Below are 18,689 nucleotides of genomic sequence, written 5' to 3' on the forward strand. Positions count from 1 at the left end.
GGAGAAGGGACAGGCTACCCACTTGAGTATTCTTGGGCTTCCCTTGTGGATAATAATAATAATTCCCTGTAATAAGAGAAAAACCCACACAGCAGCAAAGAATCAGCACAGCCAAAAATAAATAAAAGCTAATCTCATCTAGAAAAATATCTTCAAAAAAAATAATAAAACTTCTAAATGATATTGTTACACCTGGACTGCAGACAACCCCTCCTTCCTTTGAGCAGCCAGGCTCCAGAAGTCAATAGTAGGAAGGAGGGGGCGATGGATAGAGCAATTCACTGCAGCTGAGATGCTAGCAGAGAAAGGGCCATTGCTTCCAGATGCCCTCCCCCAGGAACCTATGTAGTGCAGGACATATTTACACTAAAAAGTTATTCACTGTTTATCCAACATTCATATGCCACTGACTGTCCTGTAGTTTTACCTGCTGACTCTGGAGGCCTGGCCTGCGTTGGAGATGGAATGGACCTGGGGTTGCCAGGCAACCTGCGTCTGAGGCCGGTCAAGGCTACTCAAGGCAGCTCGCTCGGTGGTCCTGATGGCCCCCATGGCTTACTCTTACGTGCCCTTGTGTTATCCACTCCCACTCTTCTTGGGTCTGGCCACCTCCTGAGGAAGGCTTGCCTCGAAGCCTTACGCAGACTCAGAGCAGGCTGGTCCAAACAGGAGGCAGCTTACCCAGGCATCACCGCAAGGGCTTGGGACCAGGCAGGCTGGGGTTTGAATGGAGACAGGCAGGTTACTTACCTTCTCTCTGGGCTTGACATCCACCTGTCACGGGTGGACAATGCTTCCTATTCCCCAGTTCCGATGATGAGCTGAGATCATTGTTAAAAAAGTGTTTTAGGGCACTGACTGGGAAGATCCCCCTGGAGCAGGGCGTGGCAACCCATTCCAGTGTTCTTGCCTGGAGAATCCCATGGACAAAGGAGCCTGGTAAGGCTTCCTACAGTCCATGGGGTCACAAAGGGTTGGACACAACTGAGGGGACAGCGCACACACACACTGCCTGGCACCCAGTAAGTGCTGAAGACATGGAAGGAACCGTCGTTCCCTGTTCTTCTTACCTCCTACAATGCCCAGCACAACACCAGTTTCAGCCAACAGTTAGTGCTGGCTTGCAGAGCTGAACCTCAGGAATCTGCTGGAACAGTGGAGACACACTGCTCTGACCTGCCCATACATCTCAGCTCTGACTCTAATTCTCTATGACTCAAGGCAAGTCAGTTTCTGCCTCTACACTTTGATTTCTTTGTCTATAGCCTGTGAAACTGCTTACATGCCCATTTGACAGATGAGAAAACTGAGGCTCCTGACTCGTGGGGAATGCCTAACAGCACCTTGTGCTCTCACACCCAGTGCAGTCCCCCTGCGAGGCCCCTCTTCCCCCTCCCCTGCCAATTAGCCCCAATCCTGAGCTGGTGGGTTGGGAGGTGTGGATGGGGTCTGTGCCTCACCTGGCTGACCTCAGGGGGACAGAGTCCATGGGAATGGGGTAACTCGGAGATCCCAGCGTTCTCCCCAAGGCGGTGATGAGTCCTCTCGATTTGCATCAGTGGTTGGGCCGGCTCTGGCCTGTTCCACGCTATTCCATTGTCATTGGCAGGACGGGGCTTGGTAAAGCTGGATCTGAGCCTCTCTGCCTCTCCTGGTCCCTGTTGTCTTCCTGCAGTAGCCAGAGCTCATGTGTTCATATCTGTGACTGTGGAGTCTGTTTGACCCTTCAGGGATGAGGGCTGCTGGCTTCAGGGTAGAGGTGTTGTCAACTGTCTTGCTTCCAGGCCCCAGGCTGGCAGGATCCCTCTGCTCCCCTGCCCGGCTGTGCCAAGACCTCTCCTTTCCTTTCTTGGCTTCTGCCCTGTTCATACAGTGATTGGCCCAAGAGAGGGGTATGGGCTGGCAGGTGCCCTACACAGAGCCTGGAGGCAGCATCCAGGCCTGGCTGACCCACCTCAGGGCCCCCTGCCAGTGCCCCCAGCCAAGCTGGGTCCCCTTCTTCCTGCCCAGCTGAGACAGGGCCTGGAAGGGCACAGTGGCAGGCCCTCTGTGATGCTCCTGTTGCCATGGTGACCCTAGATGAGAAAGCCATGGCATTCCACCTCTGGAATCTCCATGCATCTGCCCAGCTCTGCTACGTCTGCCCCCAGAGATGGCTCTCTGCTGGGGGGTTCAAAGGCATGATCTCTATTGCCGTTAGAGTCCCCCTCTGTGTGCCCCTCTGTGCATCCCCCATCCCTCAGACCTCTTTTCAACCCCACTACCCTAACCAGTGAGACCTCACCGCTCAGAAACCGACCTCCACTGGAAAGATGACAACAGGTTGGTGGAAAAGGCACAGGATTTAAAATAAAAAGACCCAGTTTCCAATCCCAGCCTAGCTCTTCATAACCATGCTACCTTGGACAAAGCAGGCTTTGAACTTCGGTGTCCTCTTCTGTGTACAAGGTGGATAACAGTGCCTTACTTAACTACTCTCAGTAATGCCTGGGTGACTTTTCATGAGCTGTTCCCCTGATATGTAATGCATTTTCATTCTTCTCAACTCAGACAAGCTCCTACTCATACTTCAAGACCCAGCTCAAATGTTCCCATTTCTGTAAAAGTTTCCCTGAGCTCTATGCACATGGCATAGATATTAGGCCTTGTCCCTCTGTGTTAGAGCTACTTAAGCATTATCCTGGTTTTTATTAACCATGATTTTTTAAAAATTATTTGTTTATTTTTGGCTGTGCTGGGTCTTCATTGCTGCACGCAGGCTTTCTCTAGTTGCTGGAGCGGAGGCTACTCTTTGTCATGGTGCACGGGTTTCTTATTGTGGTGGCTTCTCTTGTTGAGGAGCATGGGCTCTAGGTTGTGTGGGCTCAGCGGTTGTGGCACTCGGGCTTAGTTGCCCCGTGGCATGGGGAATCTTCCCGGACCAGGGACTGAACTCATATCCCTTGCATTGGCCGGTGAATTCTTAACCACTGGGCCACCAGGGAAGTCCAGTCATGAATTCTTGAAGGCAGGAATCGGATTAGGCTCAGTTCTGGCTCCAGAAATGGTTTGTTGGCTGACTGTGGAAAGGAAGGCACAAGAGACTGCCACGGATGCGTTTGGGCCCCATCCTTGCAGGGGCCGATCCTGGGACCTTCGTCCAGGATGGCTTGGGTCAGTCAGTGCTCATGGTGGCCTTTCTGTGTGCCCAAGCCATGTCTGCCAGGCTGGAGACATTTACATGACTGAGACCCGGTGGGAAAGACCATGACTTATGCCTGGGGTGTGCCTGTCTTAGGAGTGGGGTGTGACCAAGAGCAGCTGCTCATGGGGTGTCTCTAGGTATGTCCTGGGGCAACTCCATCAGCTGGTCCTGCTGGGATCTGGGACACATTGCCAAGGAACCCGAGGTTCAGGGAAAGGAAGGGAGGACTCCAGTGTCTCCCGACTGCCTCTCCTGGCTCTGTGGCTGCTGGTCAGGGTCAAGGAGATGAAAGTGCCATCCAGCTCCAGTTTCACCATCCACACAGACCAGTGAACCAGCCTTCCCGAGCCAAAGCCAGCTGGTCAAGGGCGCCCTCCAGTGGCCACCACAGTTAGAGGCAGGAACCTGATTGCACAAAGGCAAATGGTTCATTTTATCCCAACACCGAGAGAGCGTCCGCAGGCCAAGTGTGGTGGCAGGCATATGTTTCTATTTTACTTTTAAATGTTTACTAATCATGTGTTAAATGGAAAGCTCTCCCTCTTGAGTGTTGTCATGTGTTGGTGGGGGAAGAGGGAAAAAAATTCTCTCAAAGCAGTGATCCTCAACCCACCCCATACACTAGACTCACCAGGGGACCTTGGAAAATGCCACCCACTGGACCCCGCCCAGACCAGCTGACTCTGGAGGGCGGGACAGAGGCGCCAGGGATTTGTGGATGTTCCTCAGGGAGAGTTAACAGACACAAGGACTCTCTTTCGCATCCAACATTCTCACCTGGCTGCTGAGGTCGGCATTATTGTCCCACTTCACAGGTGGGGAGATTGAGGCTCAGGTAAACCTACCCCTTTCCCCAGTTCAGTTAAGGACAGTGATGAGAAAGATGTCTCCCACAGCACAGGAAGCAGAGATGCAGCAAACACTCCTGGAAGATGGTCCCTGAACTCTGAAGAGACTCCCTTATAATAGTAATGGCACGATTGTTTGCTGTGATTAGAAGAGCACCCAAGGTCGCTGTGGAATTGTTTCTTTTTCCAGGCAGAGAATTATAAAGGCCAGAATGCCGTGCACAAAAATCACCTGCAGTCTCAGCAGCGTTAACACTGGGGCGGGGTGCGGGGTGGGGAGGGAAGGGGAAAGTGAAGGAGAGAGGGAGGGGGCAGGAAGGAGTGGGTTTATTTTAAGGCTCAAGGTCACATTGTAAATCAGGGCTTCCGAATGTGTGGTTGGGAGCCCACTGGCATGATAATTCCCCCAGTGCTTGTTAGACATACAGCATCCCTCAGGACTCAGAATCAGGCTCTGGAGAAAGATCCTGAGAAGCCACATATTTAACAAACATTCCAGATTATTCTTACAGCCACCGAAGACCAAGAGCCACGGCTGCTTCAAGCTTTCACTTAATACAAGAGGAGATACCTCCTAGACCCCATCACTTCCAGCAGCTTAGAGTTCCCACGTATGGATTGATGTATTAAAATGCACAGAACCAGCTGTTGAGATATTAAGCAGCCTTCCTTGGGGACCTGGGCACGCACTCCCCTATTGCACGGGCTGGCTGGGAGCCAACAGCATGAGCACTGCTGTGTCATCCCGCACCAGGCCCTGTCCCCACACAGCAGCCCCCTTGCCCCGCCTTCTCCTACCATGGCTCTAAAGCAACCTACTAACTGGGCCCTGACAGCCAATCACAGCCCGAATAATCTATGATGTCACCAGCAGCCAATCAGAGCTCCTCACGAGTACATGCAGAATTTTGTCATCTCCCTGAGGGGATGGAGTTCTAAAGCAACGCCATCCTTTTCAGAGAGGGACACTGAGGCCTAGGGAGGAGCAGAGGGCCACCCAGGGTCACCTCCTCAGGTGGCAGAGCCAGGGCTAGAAGCCAGAACTTCTGACTGTGGTCCAGCGTTCTTTCTGGTACCCAAAGGGCTGCACAAGCCCCCAGGGCCTGGGCAAAGTCTCCCTTCTCTTGACGGCTCCTGGCATTGGAGATAAGGCCCAAGGCCCCCTCTTCCCCACAAGATCTTGCTCTCCCTGTAAGACCTCAAGGATCAGAAACAGACCCCTCAGTTTAGGGCCCAGAGGAAATGGCAGGATCATCAGGGCCCAAGGTGGAAGGGGTTGCCCTCAATTCCAGCCCTGGTCTCAACCCAACCCCCACCCCTCCATCCTCCGGAAGGAATTAGAGAGGCCCTGGCTGGACTGTGATGCTTGCTGTTTAAGGGGAGATTACGAGGAGGGGGCCAAGACAAGGGCTCCTTTGTGGAGGGCCTCTGGCTTAGGGAGTCAAGTGACCATATAACACACACATGGGCAGTGCCAACCCCTAAGTGTGGGCAGGGGCACTGGCCCTAGGAACCCAGAGAGTCCCAACAGTCCTGTGGCCAGACCTTTTGTGGGATCGCCTGACCAGCCAGGAGCCCCAACTGTAAGTAAGGGGTTATCCCAGCAGGCTGGGCTGGGGCTCTGAGGGCCACTGGGGTGGCTGACGCTGCACATGTGCACATGGTGGGTACACACAGGTGTGTGGGCACCTGTGTGTCTGTGCAAAGGCCCTGAGGTGGGAGGGAGTAACTTAGGGAACACCAGGCACAGAGATGGCCAGTGCGGCTGCACCAGAACAGATAGCGGGATGGTGGCCGATCATTGCTTCAGAAAATTCTTTTTGAGCACCTCCTATGAGAACTTCCATTCCCAGGAGGGAATAAGCAGTAAACATCAGATAGCCTGCAAAATATAACCACGAGTGTAACACAATAAGTGTTATGTAGAAAAATCGAGCAAGGTGAGAAGAGAGGGCTGGTGGTACTAGGGTGTTATTTCCAGGTAGGGTGGCTGGGGACATCCTTTCTGAGGAAATGATCTAAAGTGGGAGTGGGCCGTACAGTTAGATTAGGAAGAGCATCCCCCAGGAACGAGGATCAGCATGTGGAAAGGCCCTGGGGTCACCATTCAGTAACGTCTCTACCATCCAAGCTCTGTTCTGGGCACTGGGGACAGGGTGGTGGCCATGACAGGGGCTGATCATGCCCCTTACCAGTTCTCACTCCAGGGTGGCTGGCAGAGCTTGGGGGGTGGGCACTGAACATGATGGGCTTAGAACACAGGAAGGAGCCCACACTTAGGTTTTTGGACACTTGTGTTGCTGCCTTTGTACCACAATTAAAGCGTACAGACTTCTGTGTGCCCTCCATGCCAAGGCTAAGGACAGCACCTGAGCTCAATTCCCTAGCTTCTTGGAGGGTATTTCCCAGGGTCCAGATGAGAAAACTGAGGCCCAGAGCAGGGAAGGGTCACTCATGAGTCCTGGACAGACTCTGAAGAGGTCCCTGCTCCCTCCTGCCCACCTCTACCAGCATCCCGCCCTGTCTGTCCACCAGGACCCAAGCCCACCTGCTGCAGCCCAGTGCCTGGCCATGACCGTCACCTACTCGAGCCAAGTGGCCAACGCCCGTTTAGGCTCCTTCTCCCGCCTGCTGCTGTGCTGGCGAGGCAGCATCTACAAACTGCTCTATGGCGAGTTTCTCATCTTTCTGCTCTGCTACTATATCATCCGCTTCATTTACAGGTTCGGAGGAACAGGGGGGACAGCTCCAAGGCTTGGAGCGCCGAGGGCCTCAGTGATCTAGGAGCCCAATGCACAGAGACCTATAAGGCTGCGCTAAGCTTGTGGAAAAGCCCTAGAGCCGGGGGCTGGGGACCTGGGGGCTGGGGAGAAGAAAGGAGACAGCCTGGGAGGGAAATGCAGTACAGGTCGGAGCGTCTCAGAAACCCTTTCCTCCACCCCAGCGAGGGCCCTTCTCTGGTCCCATCCAGTTAGCCTGTTTTCCTGAACCCCACATGGTTTCTCTCACAGACCATGCCGTTTCTTTTCCCCAATACAAACGTTTATTTAAGCAATATAGCAATATATTCTGTGGTCAATAAAACTATAGAATATATAATAGCATTTTTAATGAAAATGCATTAATGATGACAATGAATTGAAAAATATCAAATACATAAATTTCTCGAGTCCATAAGGATAATACTAATAACAGAACACATTTGTTTTCTTTGGTTGTTACTAGGGCACCAATATACTTTAGAAAATTAGGCTTTATTTTTTAGAGCAGCTTTACGGTAGTAGCAAGACTGAGCAGAAGGTACAGAGAATTCCCATGTACCCCACCCCCTCCTGCCACACACACAGCCTTCCCCACTATCAACATCCTACCAGACAGTGGGATGTCTGTGATAATAGATGAACCCACACTGACACCTCATTATCACCCAAAGTCCATAGTTTATGTTAGGGTTCCTCCTTGGTGATGTATACTCTTGGTTTGGACAAATGTGTAATGACTTGCATCCACCATTACGGTGTCGTACAGAATAATTTCATTGCCCTAAACCCTAAAACCCCCTCTGTGTTCTACTGATTCATCCCCTCACCAAACATTTTTTTAAATGACAAAACACTTTATTTCAACATTTTTAATATATTATTTTTATTCATTTGGCTGCACTGGGCCTTGGTTGTGGCATGCTATATCTTTAGCTGTGGCATGTGGGATCTAGTTCCCTGACCAGGGATCGAACCCGGGCCCCTGTATTGGGAGTGGAAGTCTTAGCCACTGGACCACCAGGGAAGTCCCTCAACCTGCTTTCAAACAACTGTCTTTTGGATCCTTTAAAAGGGTCGGCAGTGCCTAAAACGGACTCCTTCAGCAGGACCTGCCTTCCTTGACCTCACAGAAAACCCCCTGAGGGTTTCTCCTCCAGGCATGGAGCAGAGGCCCCTTTGGGGTTTGGGGGCTGTGGGAGAAAGAAGAGGGACCTGGCTCAGGCCAGAGGAGGGGCCCCAGGCAGGCCAATGAGAGACAGGGAGGAAATGAGGCTATCACTCTCTTCTTACCCTGGGACTGGCTGGACCTGGGACAGGTCTCAGCCATCTCCTCCTAGTGTCTACACATCTTTACTCCAACCCCTCCCTCCCCCAGGATGGCCCTCACGGAGGAACAGCAGGTGATTTTTGAGAAGCTGACTCTGTATTGCGATAGCTACATCCAGCTCATCCCCATCTCCTTCGTGCTGGGTGAGCCCCCCTTTCTGCGCGTGGGGGTCCTGGTGGCTTCTCCAGGCTCCAGACAGGCAGATCACGAGGAGCTCCTGGGAAGGCCAGTTGTACATCAGTGCCTCTCGGTGGTTCAGGGAAATGGAGAGCCTGCAGCCAGAGCGACTGACATTAGGCATTAGGAAGGATGTCCGGCTAAGAGCACTTGAGATCCCACTTTCTGAGGGCAGTGCTGACATTATAGTAGTCTCTGGAGCCTTACGCAGGAGGGGAGGGATCTGGCGGATTTCCGGGAAAGCCAGTGGGGCCACAGAGAGAACTCCTGGCTCTCGTGCCTTCACACAAGGCTCTGATGGTCTCTCCTTCCCGAGCACCTTCCAGCAGGGTTGGGGCTGGGTTCAGCCAATTAGAAGGATGGAGAAACCGAGGCATCGCCCTCGCTGGGCTTCGGCCGCAGCGTGGGCCTTCGCCCCTCGCCCCCCACACCCCTCTGCCCAGGCTTCTACGTGACGCTAGTCGTGACACGCTGGTGGAACCAGTATGAGAACCTACCGTGGCCCGACCGCCTCATGAACCTGGTGTCGTCCTTCGTTGAGGGAAAGGATGAGCAAGGCCGGATGCTGCGGCGCACGCTCATGCGCTATGTCAACCTAGGCAACGTGCTCATCCTGCGCAGCGTCAGCGCTGCGGTCTACAAACGCTTTCCCAGCCCGCAGCACCTGGTGAAAGCAGGTGGGCGGGGCCAAAGGGTGATGGGGCGGAGCCGCAGCTGAAGATGGGTGGAGTCAGAGGTCCCTGGGCTGAGGATTGGGTGAGACCAGGGGTGGGATGGGGTCGAGATCTGGTAGGCGGGGACCTGAATTGGGCGGGGCGGAGTCAGGGGTCTGAAAGTGGGTATAGGCCAGGAACAGACTCTCAGAGGACAGGGGTTTGAGACAGGGCTAAGGACTCATGGAGGGATGAAGCTTCGAAGAGTGAGGGTTGAGGGCCCCAGCGGGGCTTTGGGAACTAGTGAGGAAGCAGAGTCTACCTCCGTCTGCTCTTTCGCTTCCTGGGGTCCAGTGTCCAGCCTGTATGTCAGCAACCTTTGTCTCTGGCTTGCCTGACCAGATCCTGGTTAATAAGACAGATCCTTCTCACGTCTTCAGCCCAGAGTATCACAGAGTAGAATTCAGTGATTATTTGTTGAAAGAAAGAGGATGGCAAAGAAGCTCTGAGGTCGCTGTGGGCTCAGCAGGGACTTGGCCTTGAACTCTGGACCCACCAGGCAGGGCCTGGCCAGCCACCCCTTCTGCATCTTCTCCTACCCACTGTCTTCTCCACTTTCTCCTGCAGGCTTCATGACACCCTCGGAACACAAGCACTTGCAAAAACTGAGCTTGCCACACAACTCATTCTGGATGCCCTGGGTGTGGTTTGCCAACTTGTCAACAAAGGCATGGATTGGAGGTCGAATTCGGGACCCTATCCTGCTCCAGAGCCTGCTCAATGTGAGCCCATTACATTGATGGGGCTGCTGCAGAGCGGGCAGGGTCCTGCCCCATGAGGAACAAGTTTCCTACAAAGAGAAGGCTTGAGCCCCTGAGGGTCTTCCCAGAGCCTGCCTTGGGACTGTAAGATCTCTTCCAACAGGATTCCATAGCCCAAGGTGGCCCCTTTTCAATTTCCCCTCCCATCCTCTCTCTAAAGTGGACCTCCAAGATCCTGGTTCCTTTTTGATAGTTGAGGAGGCTGAGGCACAGAGAGGTTAAGTGAGCTGTCCATGACCACACAGCCAGGGTCTGAGCTCCAGGCCCTGGTATCTGGGGACGAGCTGGGGGCTGAGCCTGGAGAGCAGGTGGTGGTCTAGACTCCAGCCCTTCTTCCTGCTCCCCTAGGAAATGAACACCTTGCGTACTCAGTGTGGACAGCTGTATGCCTACGACTGGATCAGTATCCCACTGGTGTACACTCAGGTGAGGACTGGACTGGTGAAGCTGCGCCTTTGGGAAACTGAGAAGACCCAGGGAGCAGCCTATGATGGGAAGGGCTCACTTAGAGCCTGAAGGAGACACTTTCTCTGGGAGTCACGCCTGGACTCTGCAGGGTCTTTTTAGCACCAAGTTCAAAGAGTTCGGGCCCCTGCCTGGTCCAGGCAATGGAGGCAATGTGATTACCCCCATTTGATTTAATTAATTTAAAAAAAATTTTTGACTGTGCTGCGAGGACTGTGGGATATTAGTTTCCTGTCCAGGAATGAACCCAGCCCCTTGGCAGTAAGAGCGTGGAGTTCTCACCACTGGACTGCCAGGGAATCCCGTCCCCATTTTAAAGAGGAGATCACGGAAACCCAAAGTCACAGGAGTGTGCACGTCAGGGCGAGGCCTGTCCTCCCAGCCTAGGGAGCCGCCTGATCCCACAGTCCCCACCCAGCCCATATCTGCCGCTCCCTCCCTCCCCCACCAGGTGGTGACCGTGGCGGTATACAGCTTCTTCCTGGCTTGCCTGATTGGGCGGCAGTTTCTGAACCCAGCCAAGGCCTACCCTGGCCACGAGATGGACCTTGTCGTGCCCCTCTTCACGTTCCTGCAGTTCTTCTTCTATGCTGGCTGGTTGAAAGTGAGCCTCCCTGGGACAAGGCTGGCTGTGGCCCAAGGCTCATGGCCAACTAGGAGAGGAGGGCCCCTACATTGTGGCTTTGGAGACAGTAGTCAGGCAGGAAGGACATCACTGAGGGGATGGAGGGGTGGAAATGGCAGGAGCCCACGTTTAGGGTGGGAGCAAGGCAGCAGGGGGCTCTACCTGAGGATTTCCGGAACCTCATTTACCCTTGAGGTGGCAGAGCAGCTCATCAACCCATTCGGAGAGGATGACGATGACTTTGAGACCAACTGGATTGTCGACAGGAGCTTGCAGGTATGAGGGGAGGGAGAGAACCTGTCCCCTGGACCCAGGGAGGGGGCCCCACAGTTCTGTGAATTGCCCTGCAACCATTCACTCCCAGGACTCTCAGTCTAACTTCTGAGGCTATAGGTAGCATCAGTCTCTTCATTTCAGAAGAAGGGCATCTGAGGCCCAAAGAGAGAGAAGTGACCCCTCCAAACTGTTAGTTGCTCACTTGTGTCTGACTCTGCAACCCCAAGGACTGTAGGCCACCAGGCTCCTCTGTCCATGGAATTCTCCAGGCAAGAATACTGGAGTGGATTGCCATTCCCTTCTCCAGGGGATCTTCCCAACCCAGGGATCAAACCTGGGTCTCCCACATTGCAGGCAGATTCTTTACCATCTGAGCCACCAGTGACCTCTCCGAGTCACCTGACAAATTCATGGTCAGTTAGGGCTTACCTCTCAGTTGGACTTCTTCTGTCCCTCATGACCAGGTGTCCCTGTTGGCTGTAGACGAGATGCACCAGGACTTGCCACCGATGGAGAGAGATATGTACTGGAATGAGCCAGAACCACATCCCCCCTACACAGCTGCCTCTGCCCAGTCTCGTCGACCCTCCTTTTTTGGCTCCACCTTCAACATCAGGTGGGAAGTGCCAGGGAGCCACTTCAGTGGGTGTAAAACCCCAAATGCAAGTGTCTGCTTAATGTAGAACTTTCCGTTAATACATGTGCATGCTCAGTTGCTCAGTCATGCCCAACTCTGTGATCCCATGGACTGTAGCCCGCCAAGCTCCTCTGTCCATGGCATTTTCCAGGCAAGAATACTGGAGTGGATTGCCATTTCCTCCTCCAGGGGATCTTCCAGACCCAGGGATTGAACCCATGTCTCCTGCACTGGCTCTTTACCACTGAGCTACCAGGGAAGCCACTTTATGCATATTGGGTGTCTTACTAAGTGCTGGGCATTGTACTATGCTCTTTATATATATATATATATATATATATATATATATATATATATGCTATTTTGTTGTTGTTCCACTAACCTTGGTTTGTTATCTCTAGTTTTTAGATGATTAAGTCCAGGTTGGTGGCTCAGACGGTTAAGCGTCTGTCTACAATGCAGGAGACCCGGGTTCGATCCCTGGGTCGGGAAGATCCCCTGGAGAAGGAAATGGCAACCCACTCCAGTACTATTGCCTAGAAAATCCCATGGACAGAGGAGCCTAGTAGGCTACATGTAGTCTGTGGGGTCGCAAAGAGTCGGACATGACTGAGCGACTTCACTTCGCTTCTTCACTTCACTTCAGAGAGTTTAAATCAGTTGCCCCACCCAAGGTCACATAGCTAGCAAGCAGCACAGGTGAGCCAGGTATGTCTGGTTCCAACTCCACACCCTTAGCACTTATCTTGTGCTGTGTAAGGACTCTTAAAGCTATAAGGGTCCTTAGGTAACTCCAATCAAACCCCTCTGTGTCCAGAGTTGAAAACTGAGGCTCAGAGAGAGAAGAGACTTACTCAAGGGCATTCAGTGGTTAGTGATGCAGCTATGTCAGGGCCTGGTTGCTGACTCTGGCTTAGAACTCTTGTTTTCTAATAAGCTGGGGTGGAATGAAGAGTGGGAGTGGGGTTCCCTGGGCAAGGGAGCAAGCAGGAGGTTGGGTCATCACAGGCACCTTCTGAGTAGACTTCTTGCTACAGAATATAGGCCTCATGTCATCCACAGTAGCCACACTTCACCCTGCATGGGTCCTGTTTCCCTGATTTGGTTAGAACCTCTAGAGTTGTACCTGGGCCACAGTGGGCCAAGGGGCCGCCCCAGACAGCTCTGTCTCCCCAGAATGACAGAGTGTGTGTGTCGGGGGGTGGGGGGCACTTTGGAGTGTTTGCTGCATCTCAGGGTCCATCCCATCAAGGTTTTCTGCCACAGGATTAAAAGCATTGTTCTCTTTCTAAGAACTGAATATCCTGTTAAGCTGTCAGTAGAATTAGCTAGAGTCCAGTTTGTGTAAGGAAGGTTTGGATAAGTGATCAAATGATTAAGGATGGAGGCTTGCTTAGGTCAGAAATGTTGCTGGAGGTCGCCTCTGAGTTCTCCATGGACTGTACTCCAGCAGCTGGGGAAGGTGGATAACAGACTAATAACACATAGACTTGCCTACAAGAAGCAGTTTAGTGAGGGAGCTCAAATCCAGGGCCCAGTCTCTGATACAAGGTACAAAGTACTGGATGCCTGGGTAAGGGACAGAGTGTAGAACAGAGATCACCTTTGGCCACCTGAGAGGTGGCCTCCAGCTGGACTAGGAGCTGGACCATGAAGCATGGGGAGAATCTGGACATGGGCCAGGGCAGCCACATTCTGGGGTAGGTAGGTTTTCCCTTGCAGAGTAAAGGCTTTGGGTTCCCAGGAAGTCAGGTTTTTACCCATACCTGGGGACTGGCAGTTGATTGCCTGGAGTGATGGGTTTTAAAAGGAAAACGTGGGTGCTGAAGAGGAAGTCCTTAAATTCCTGGCTGGGAAGTTTGGATGTTAACAGGGACAAGAGGTGAGCTCAGCCAGGAGGGATTAATTGAGAGGCACAGGATGGATCAGCAGAGAGGTGAGTCTAAGGTGAGGTGAGGAAGACTGTGTTCTGGGCCTGGGGCCAGAGGGAGGGAGATGGGAGGTTAAAGGAGAAGTCACATCAGGCTTCAGGCCATTGACCCTCCACTAACTCTTGAGTCTTCTGTTTCTTTCCAGTCTGGATAAGGAAGACATGGAGTTTCAGCCAGATCTAGAGGAGCAAGAGGGTGCTCACTCTGGCATCATTGGCCGCTTCCTAGGGCTGCAATCCCACGACCGCCAGTCCCCTAGGACAAACTCAAAGACCAAACTCCTGTGTCCCAAGAAAGAAGTCCTTTCACATGAGAACCAGCCCAAGAACCTTGGAGGGGCCGGGCAGAACACTAGTGACCAGGAAGACAGCAAGGCCTGGAAGGGGGAAGATGTTTTCAAGTCCGTGGTGCTCTACGCAAGGTCAGGCTACCACAGTGCCCCACAGACACCCCTCAGCCACACCCCTATGGTCTTTCCACCTGGACAGTCAGCACCCTCAAGTCTTCGCAGAATCTCAGGCATAGATGACCCTGTCAAAGATCAAAGCCTTCAGCCTGCAACCCCCAGGTCCAAGAAGAGTTTTGAATTGCTCCCAGAGAATGCTGGGGCCTCAACAGAGCACCCAGAAGTTACTCACATGAGAAGGAAAACTGTCGAGTTTAACCTGATGGACATGTCAGAGGCCCCTGAACATCTCAGAGAACCGCATTTGGGACAATCGACAAGCAACATACACACTATACTCAAAGATCATGGAGATCCTTATTGGGACTTGGAAGACAGGTCTGTCCTCTACTCAAACCAGGGTCACTAACCCCCCAGCTCCCCAGGGGTGACCCTCACCAGCTTCCCTTGCTCTGAATCCCACCTTTCGTTCACAATTCTCTTGTGGTCCCGTGGTGGCCAGGGCATGCTGGCCTTACGCCCAGCACTGGCTTGGGATACACACTGGGCTGCCACAGCAGGCCCATGGAAAAGTGTTGGGCGACTTTTGCTTACTTTACCCAAGAGGTTGGCATCACCAGGACTTCTCTGGGGCCCAGGTATAGGAAGGTGAGGTGGTACTAACAGGAATGATGTCGAAAGGCCATGAGGCCAGGTTTAGGCAGGTAGATGTTACCAATGGACCTAGCTCACTTTAAGCAGGGGTGGCAAACACATGTAAGGGGCAGAATTCAGGACTCAAGCTGTAGCCCAAGAACTCAACTTACTGCCCAGGCTTAGCTGGGAAGTCACATGAGCTCTGCCCCCTAACCATTAACAGGGGTCCTGAAGCACTTCTGAGTATACCATCCACAAACCTGGGAAATGGCAGATAAGGTGGGGGCATCTTATGCTTTGGGGACCTCACTAAAGACTTCTGAACTTAAATGAGTTCTTCCTGTTTTGAGGTCAACCTTAAGCTGTTGCAACACCACCAGAGGTTTCCCTTTATTCCAGATTTCCTGGACATCCACTCACCCAGTTAGACCCACACTTCCCCACCCCCAATCACCATGTGAGAGGAAGTATAACTTCCCATTTCTGGATTCTGAGCAGTTCTTCTGTGGTCATAATACATAGCTTTGAAAACATTTTAACAAATCACTGCAGCTGGTTGAGAGGATAATATAGCTGGCTAGCAAGGACTCTGCTGTCTTCCAACACTATTCACTGGTGAATATTTAAGATGTCAGTTTTTGCCCTCCGATTGCAGCTACTATCGTACTGAAATGAAGGTATCTTTCTGTACTCATGTAAACTTTCTCAAATTCTCACTAGGGATGAAGCACATTCCTAGCCTGCTTCCTCCAAAGGGGATGCTCCACCAGCCTGGTCCTACCTGCGTGTACACCAGCAGGACACTGATCCAGTCATAGGCATACAGCTGTCCACACCGAAGAGTATGTTTCTATGACAGCCTGAAATAAATGGTTAGCTGCATGGATAACACAAATCAGTAGTTGCAATTCTACTTTAATAAACTGCGAAAGCTAGAGATGCCGGAAACATATAACACCTAATTCAGAATCAGGAGTCCTTAAGTTCTGTGTGAATTCAATACACTCAAGCCTTGGTATCTTTCCCAAACTAAGGAATTTAATAAATAAATACAAATCCTCCTCGGTGTTCCATTTTGATTAGCATGACTAAACCATGGTGGTACTTACACATTCAATCAAGCTGACCTAGATACTTTTCCAGCCCATCCCCAAAACTCAAGAGACAACAACTGGGTACCAAATTACTTTATTTGAAGGAATGGTACTAAAGAAAGAACTTAAGTAGATGTTTTGTTACAGCTTATAGAAAAGATGAAGGTAACCCAAATATGCATGCACTGCCTTGGTGACCAGGGAAGTCACCCGTGTGGCTGTGGGGAGCCAGCCTGAGGCTTAGCTGTCACTGTGTCCCAGGGTGTGCTTGTCAAAGAGGTACTCTGCCATGCCCGATCCAGGGGCCCCCATCTTGCGCAGGTTGGTTATGTGGTCACCCAATTCTTTGATGGCTTCCACCTGCTCATTCAGGTAATGAGTCTCAATGAAATCACACAGCTAAAAAAGAGAACAGGCAAGAAAGTTATTGGTAAGCCTCCCCAGCCCCTCAGGCAATTATTTCCTCCATCTGCTCCCAGGTGTCAGTGTACTCACATGGGGATCATTTTTTTCAGTGGCCAGTTTGTGCAGTTCCAGTAGCGACTGATTCACACTTCTTTCCAAGCACAGCGCACATTCCATTGCATTCAGCCCGTTCTCCCAGTCATCACGGTCTGGTTTCTGAACGAGAGGAGCTTAGGTCAGTGTACCTGCAACCTCTACATAAAAATGCCAAGCCAGCAAGCATCTAGTGTGTAACAAACAACTGCGACTGGCAAAACGAAGAGCGCCGAGGTCCCCCTGACAACAGCTTCCAATTTAATATCCTGGCCCACTTTAGCTTAAATGCTAAGCTTGAAAAAGCGCAAAAGACTAAAGCCCAATGTCTCATCTAACAGTGACAACTGCTGGCATCAGGGATTTCTGATACGTGAGGATTACCAAGACAACCCAAGGATCTTTCGTTTACCTTGATATCCTGAAGGAAGATTCGGCCGCCTCGCTGGTTCTGCAGCTTCATCAGTCTCTCAGCATGTTCCCTCTCCTCATGAGATTGGTGAAGAAAGTATTTGGCAAAGTTCTTCAAAGCCACATCATCACGGTCAAAATAGTACGACTGAAAGCAGAACATGAACATGTTAGGCAGTCCCCAAAGAAGGCAGTCTGCCAGCTGGTTTCTCAAAACCCAGCAAGGGTCTGAGCCTACGGAGACTGGAGTAGGGTGTGTTCCCTGATTGAACAATAATTCATTTTTACCCTGAAACACAAAAATGAAACTTGGTCCTTGAAACTGGAAGTTAGCTTCCTGTAGAATATCATGGGAACCGTCTCTACTATGGAACTCTTTAAACATTTCTGTTAGTGCAAAGTAAGGTTTTTACAACCAGTGTCAAATTTGCTCAAAGAGACGTTGGAGTATTTACCCTGCACTATTAGTGCCTTCTCTTTGAACAATCCTTGTTCAAACCTGAGCTGTCAGCTTACAGCAGGCTGATGGATTTCTAAAATTATCCCTGGTAGGCAAGGTAACAGTTACCGGAAACGCTACCGCACATTCAATGTTAAATGTATTACCAGTAGAAAACAAAAATTTGATTCCGTTTTACATCCTTGCTGTATTCAGGTGTTCCTAAAATGGAATGACAGTCACAGAGATCCAGGTCTCTTCCAAACCCATCTGCAACATGTCTGTTCTTGGATGATTTGCACAACGCTGGCGGTTAAGACAATTCTAACTAAAACTCCTATCACACCGCCTAAAACAAAGATTTTGGAAAACCGATTCCACGCATTACTGCGTGGAAAAATATCTGGCCCCGTAACTGTTGGTGGACTTTATTCAAGAACTAAGGGTTCAATTACGCCACAACCCTTACACACAAAAAAGGTAAATTAACTAGCCGGGCGCAAGGACGGGTGACTTAGAAAGCGCCAGTGTCGGCAGAAGGGGAGATTTCTAGATATGCTTCCATTTAAGTGGGACTTAAGAGATAAGCAGAGAAGAGAGGTGCGGCCGGTTCTTCGGCCCAAGAGATAAACCACTTCGCGCCAGCCCCCAGAGCTGGCTGGACACCATTACCCAGAAGGCTCCGCCGCGCTCAGAAGGGTGGGAGCTTAACCTCCTAACGCCACCCAACCCACCCCTCCTCCCCCGATCACGTGGCCGGAGGCACAAGAAGGGATGGAAATGCTGAAGTCCACTTTCCAAACTGCAGGATCGTACTGGTGGCAAGCGTAGCAACCCAGCAAGGAAACTCGGCTCCCTTTAAACAAAAAACGGTGCGCAGAAGCTACCCTGGCCTATGAGGGAGCACTCCCAGGAGACAACTGCTCAGAATTTCTGCGCAGAAGTCCTCGGGGATTTGAAGCAACCTCCATTTTCCAGGAAGGGCGCAAGGAGGCGGGAGACTGGAGGCGGGAAGCTAGCTGGAGACGCGAGGGCCCGCCCGGGAGCCACACCCCCACCCCCACCCCGCCCCGCCGCCCGGGGAGGCCGCGCCCGCCGCCCGCCGGCCAGCCCGCGCTCACCATGGACAGGTAGACATAGGAGGCGTACAGCTCCAGGTTGATCTGGCGGTTGATGGCGGCCTCCGAGTCCTGGTGGTAGTTCTGGCGCACCTGCGAGGGGGATGCGGTCGTCATGGTGGGCGGCTGAAAAGGGGCGGTGGTGGTGGTGGCGGCGGCGATGGCTGGGCGGCGCTGGAGTGGCGGCGAGGACCTTGGGCCGGTCGGAGGGCGCTGTCAAGTGGTGACGAGGGCTGGCTCTGAGTGGCCGGCCGGGGTGAGGGGGGGACGAGCAGCCGGGTTCCGTTCAAGCACTGTTGAAGCAGGAAACCGCGGCGACTCTCCGCGAAGACTGTGGCGCAGGTGGCCGTCGCCCGCCTCTTATAGCCGGAGCGGGCGTCA

General features: G+C 52.2%; 2 protein-coding genes across 3 annotated transcripts; one reads left to right on the forward strand and one right to left on the reverse strand.

Moving 5' to 3' along the window:
* BEST1 (bestrophin 1) lies at nt 4,990-15,995 on the forward strand. Of its 2 annotated transcripts, XM_018043337.1 has the most exons (11): nt 4,990-5,615; nt 6,568-6,755; nt 8,170-8,264; nt 8,742-8,975; nt 9,579-9,733; nt 10,121-10,198; nt 10,689-10,841; nt 11,058-11,138; nt 11,603-11,754; nt 13,852-14,490; nt 15,469-15,995. In XM_018043337.1, exons 2-11 carry the CDS (start codon nt 6,604-6,606, stop codon nt 15,485-15,487), a joined length of 1,758 nt encoding a protein of 585 aa, XP_017898826.1. In that variant the 5' UTR covers nt 4,990-5,615; nt 6,568-6,603; the 3' UTR covers nt 15,488-15,995. The 2 variants fall into 2 exon arrangements, with proteins under 2 accessions (XP_017898826.1, XP_017898825.1); XM_018043336.1 differs by having other exon boundaries at nt 13,852-15,995.
* Nucleotides 15,951-18,425, reverse strand: FTH1 (ferritin heavy chain 1). Its single transcript, NM_001285609.1, has 4 exons — nt 18,312-18,425; nt 16,753-16,899; nt 16,338-16,463; nt 15,951-16,241 (listed from the first exon to the last, which is right to left on the reverse strand). The coding sequence occupies exons 1-4, from the start codon at nt 18,423-18,425 to the stop codon at nt 16,083-16,085; spliced, it is 546 nt and encodes a 181-aa protein (NP_001272538.1). The 3' UTR covers nt 15,951-16,082.

The sequence above is a fragment of the Capra hircus genome, chromosome 29, assembly GCF_001704415.2.
Source record: "Capra hircus breed San Clemente chromosome 29, ASM170441v1, whole genome shotgun sequence".
Lineage (NCBI taxonomy): Eukaryota > Metazoa > Chordata > Mammalia > Artiodactyla > Bovidae > Capra > Capra hircus.

Excerpts from the sequence above, each read along its gene's own strand:
- BEST1 (XM_018043336.1), top strand. The coding sequence starts at position 6,604 with ATGACCGTCACCTACTCGAGCCAAGTGGCCAACGCCCGTTTAGGCTCC. Across the intron at positions 6,756-8,169 it reads ATCATCCGCTTCATTTACAG|GATGGCCCTCACGGAGGAAC; the intron begins GTTCGGAGGAAC and ends TCCCTCCCCCAG. Across the intron at positions 11,139-11,602 it reads TTGTCGACAGGAGCTTGCAG|GTGTCCCTGTTGGCTGTAGA; the intron begins GTATGAGGGGAG and ends CCTCATGACCAG.
- FTH1 (NM_001285609.1), bottom strand. The coding sequence starts at position 18,425 with ATGACGACCGCATCCCCCTCGCAGGTGCGCCAGAACTACCACCAGGAC. Across the intron at positions 16,464-16,752 it reads TCTTCCTTCAGGATATCAAG|AAACCAGACCGTGATGACTG; the intron begins GTAAACGAAAGA and ends CCTCTCGTTCAG. Across the intron at positions 16,242-16,337 it reads CTGAAAAAAATGATCCCCAT|CTGTGTGATTTCATTGAGAC; the intron begins GTGAGTACACTG and ends TCTCTTTTTTAG.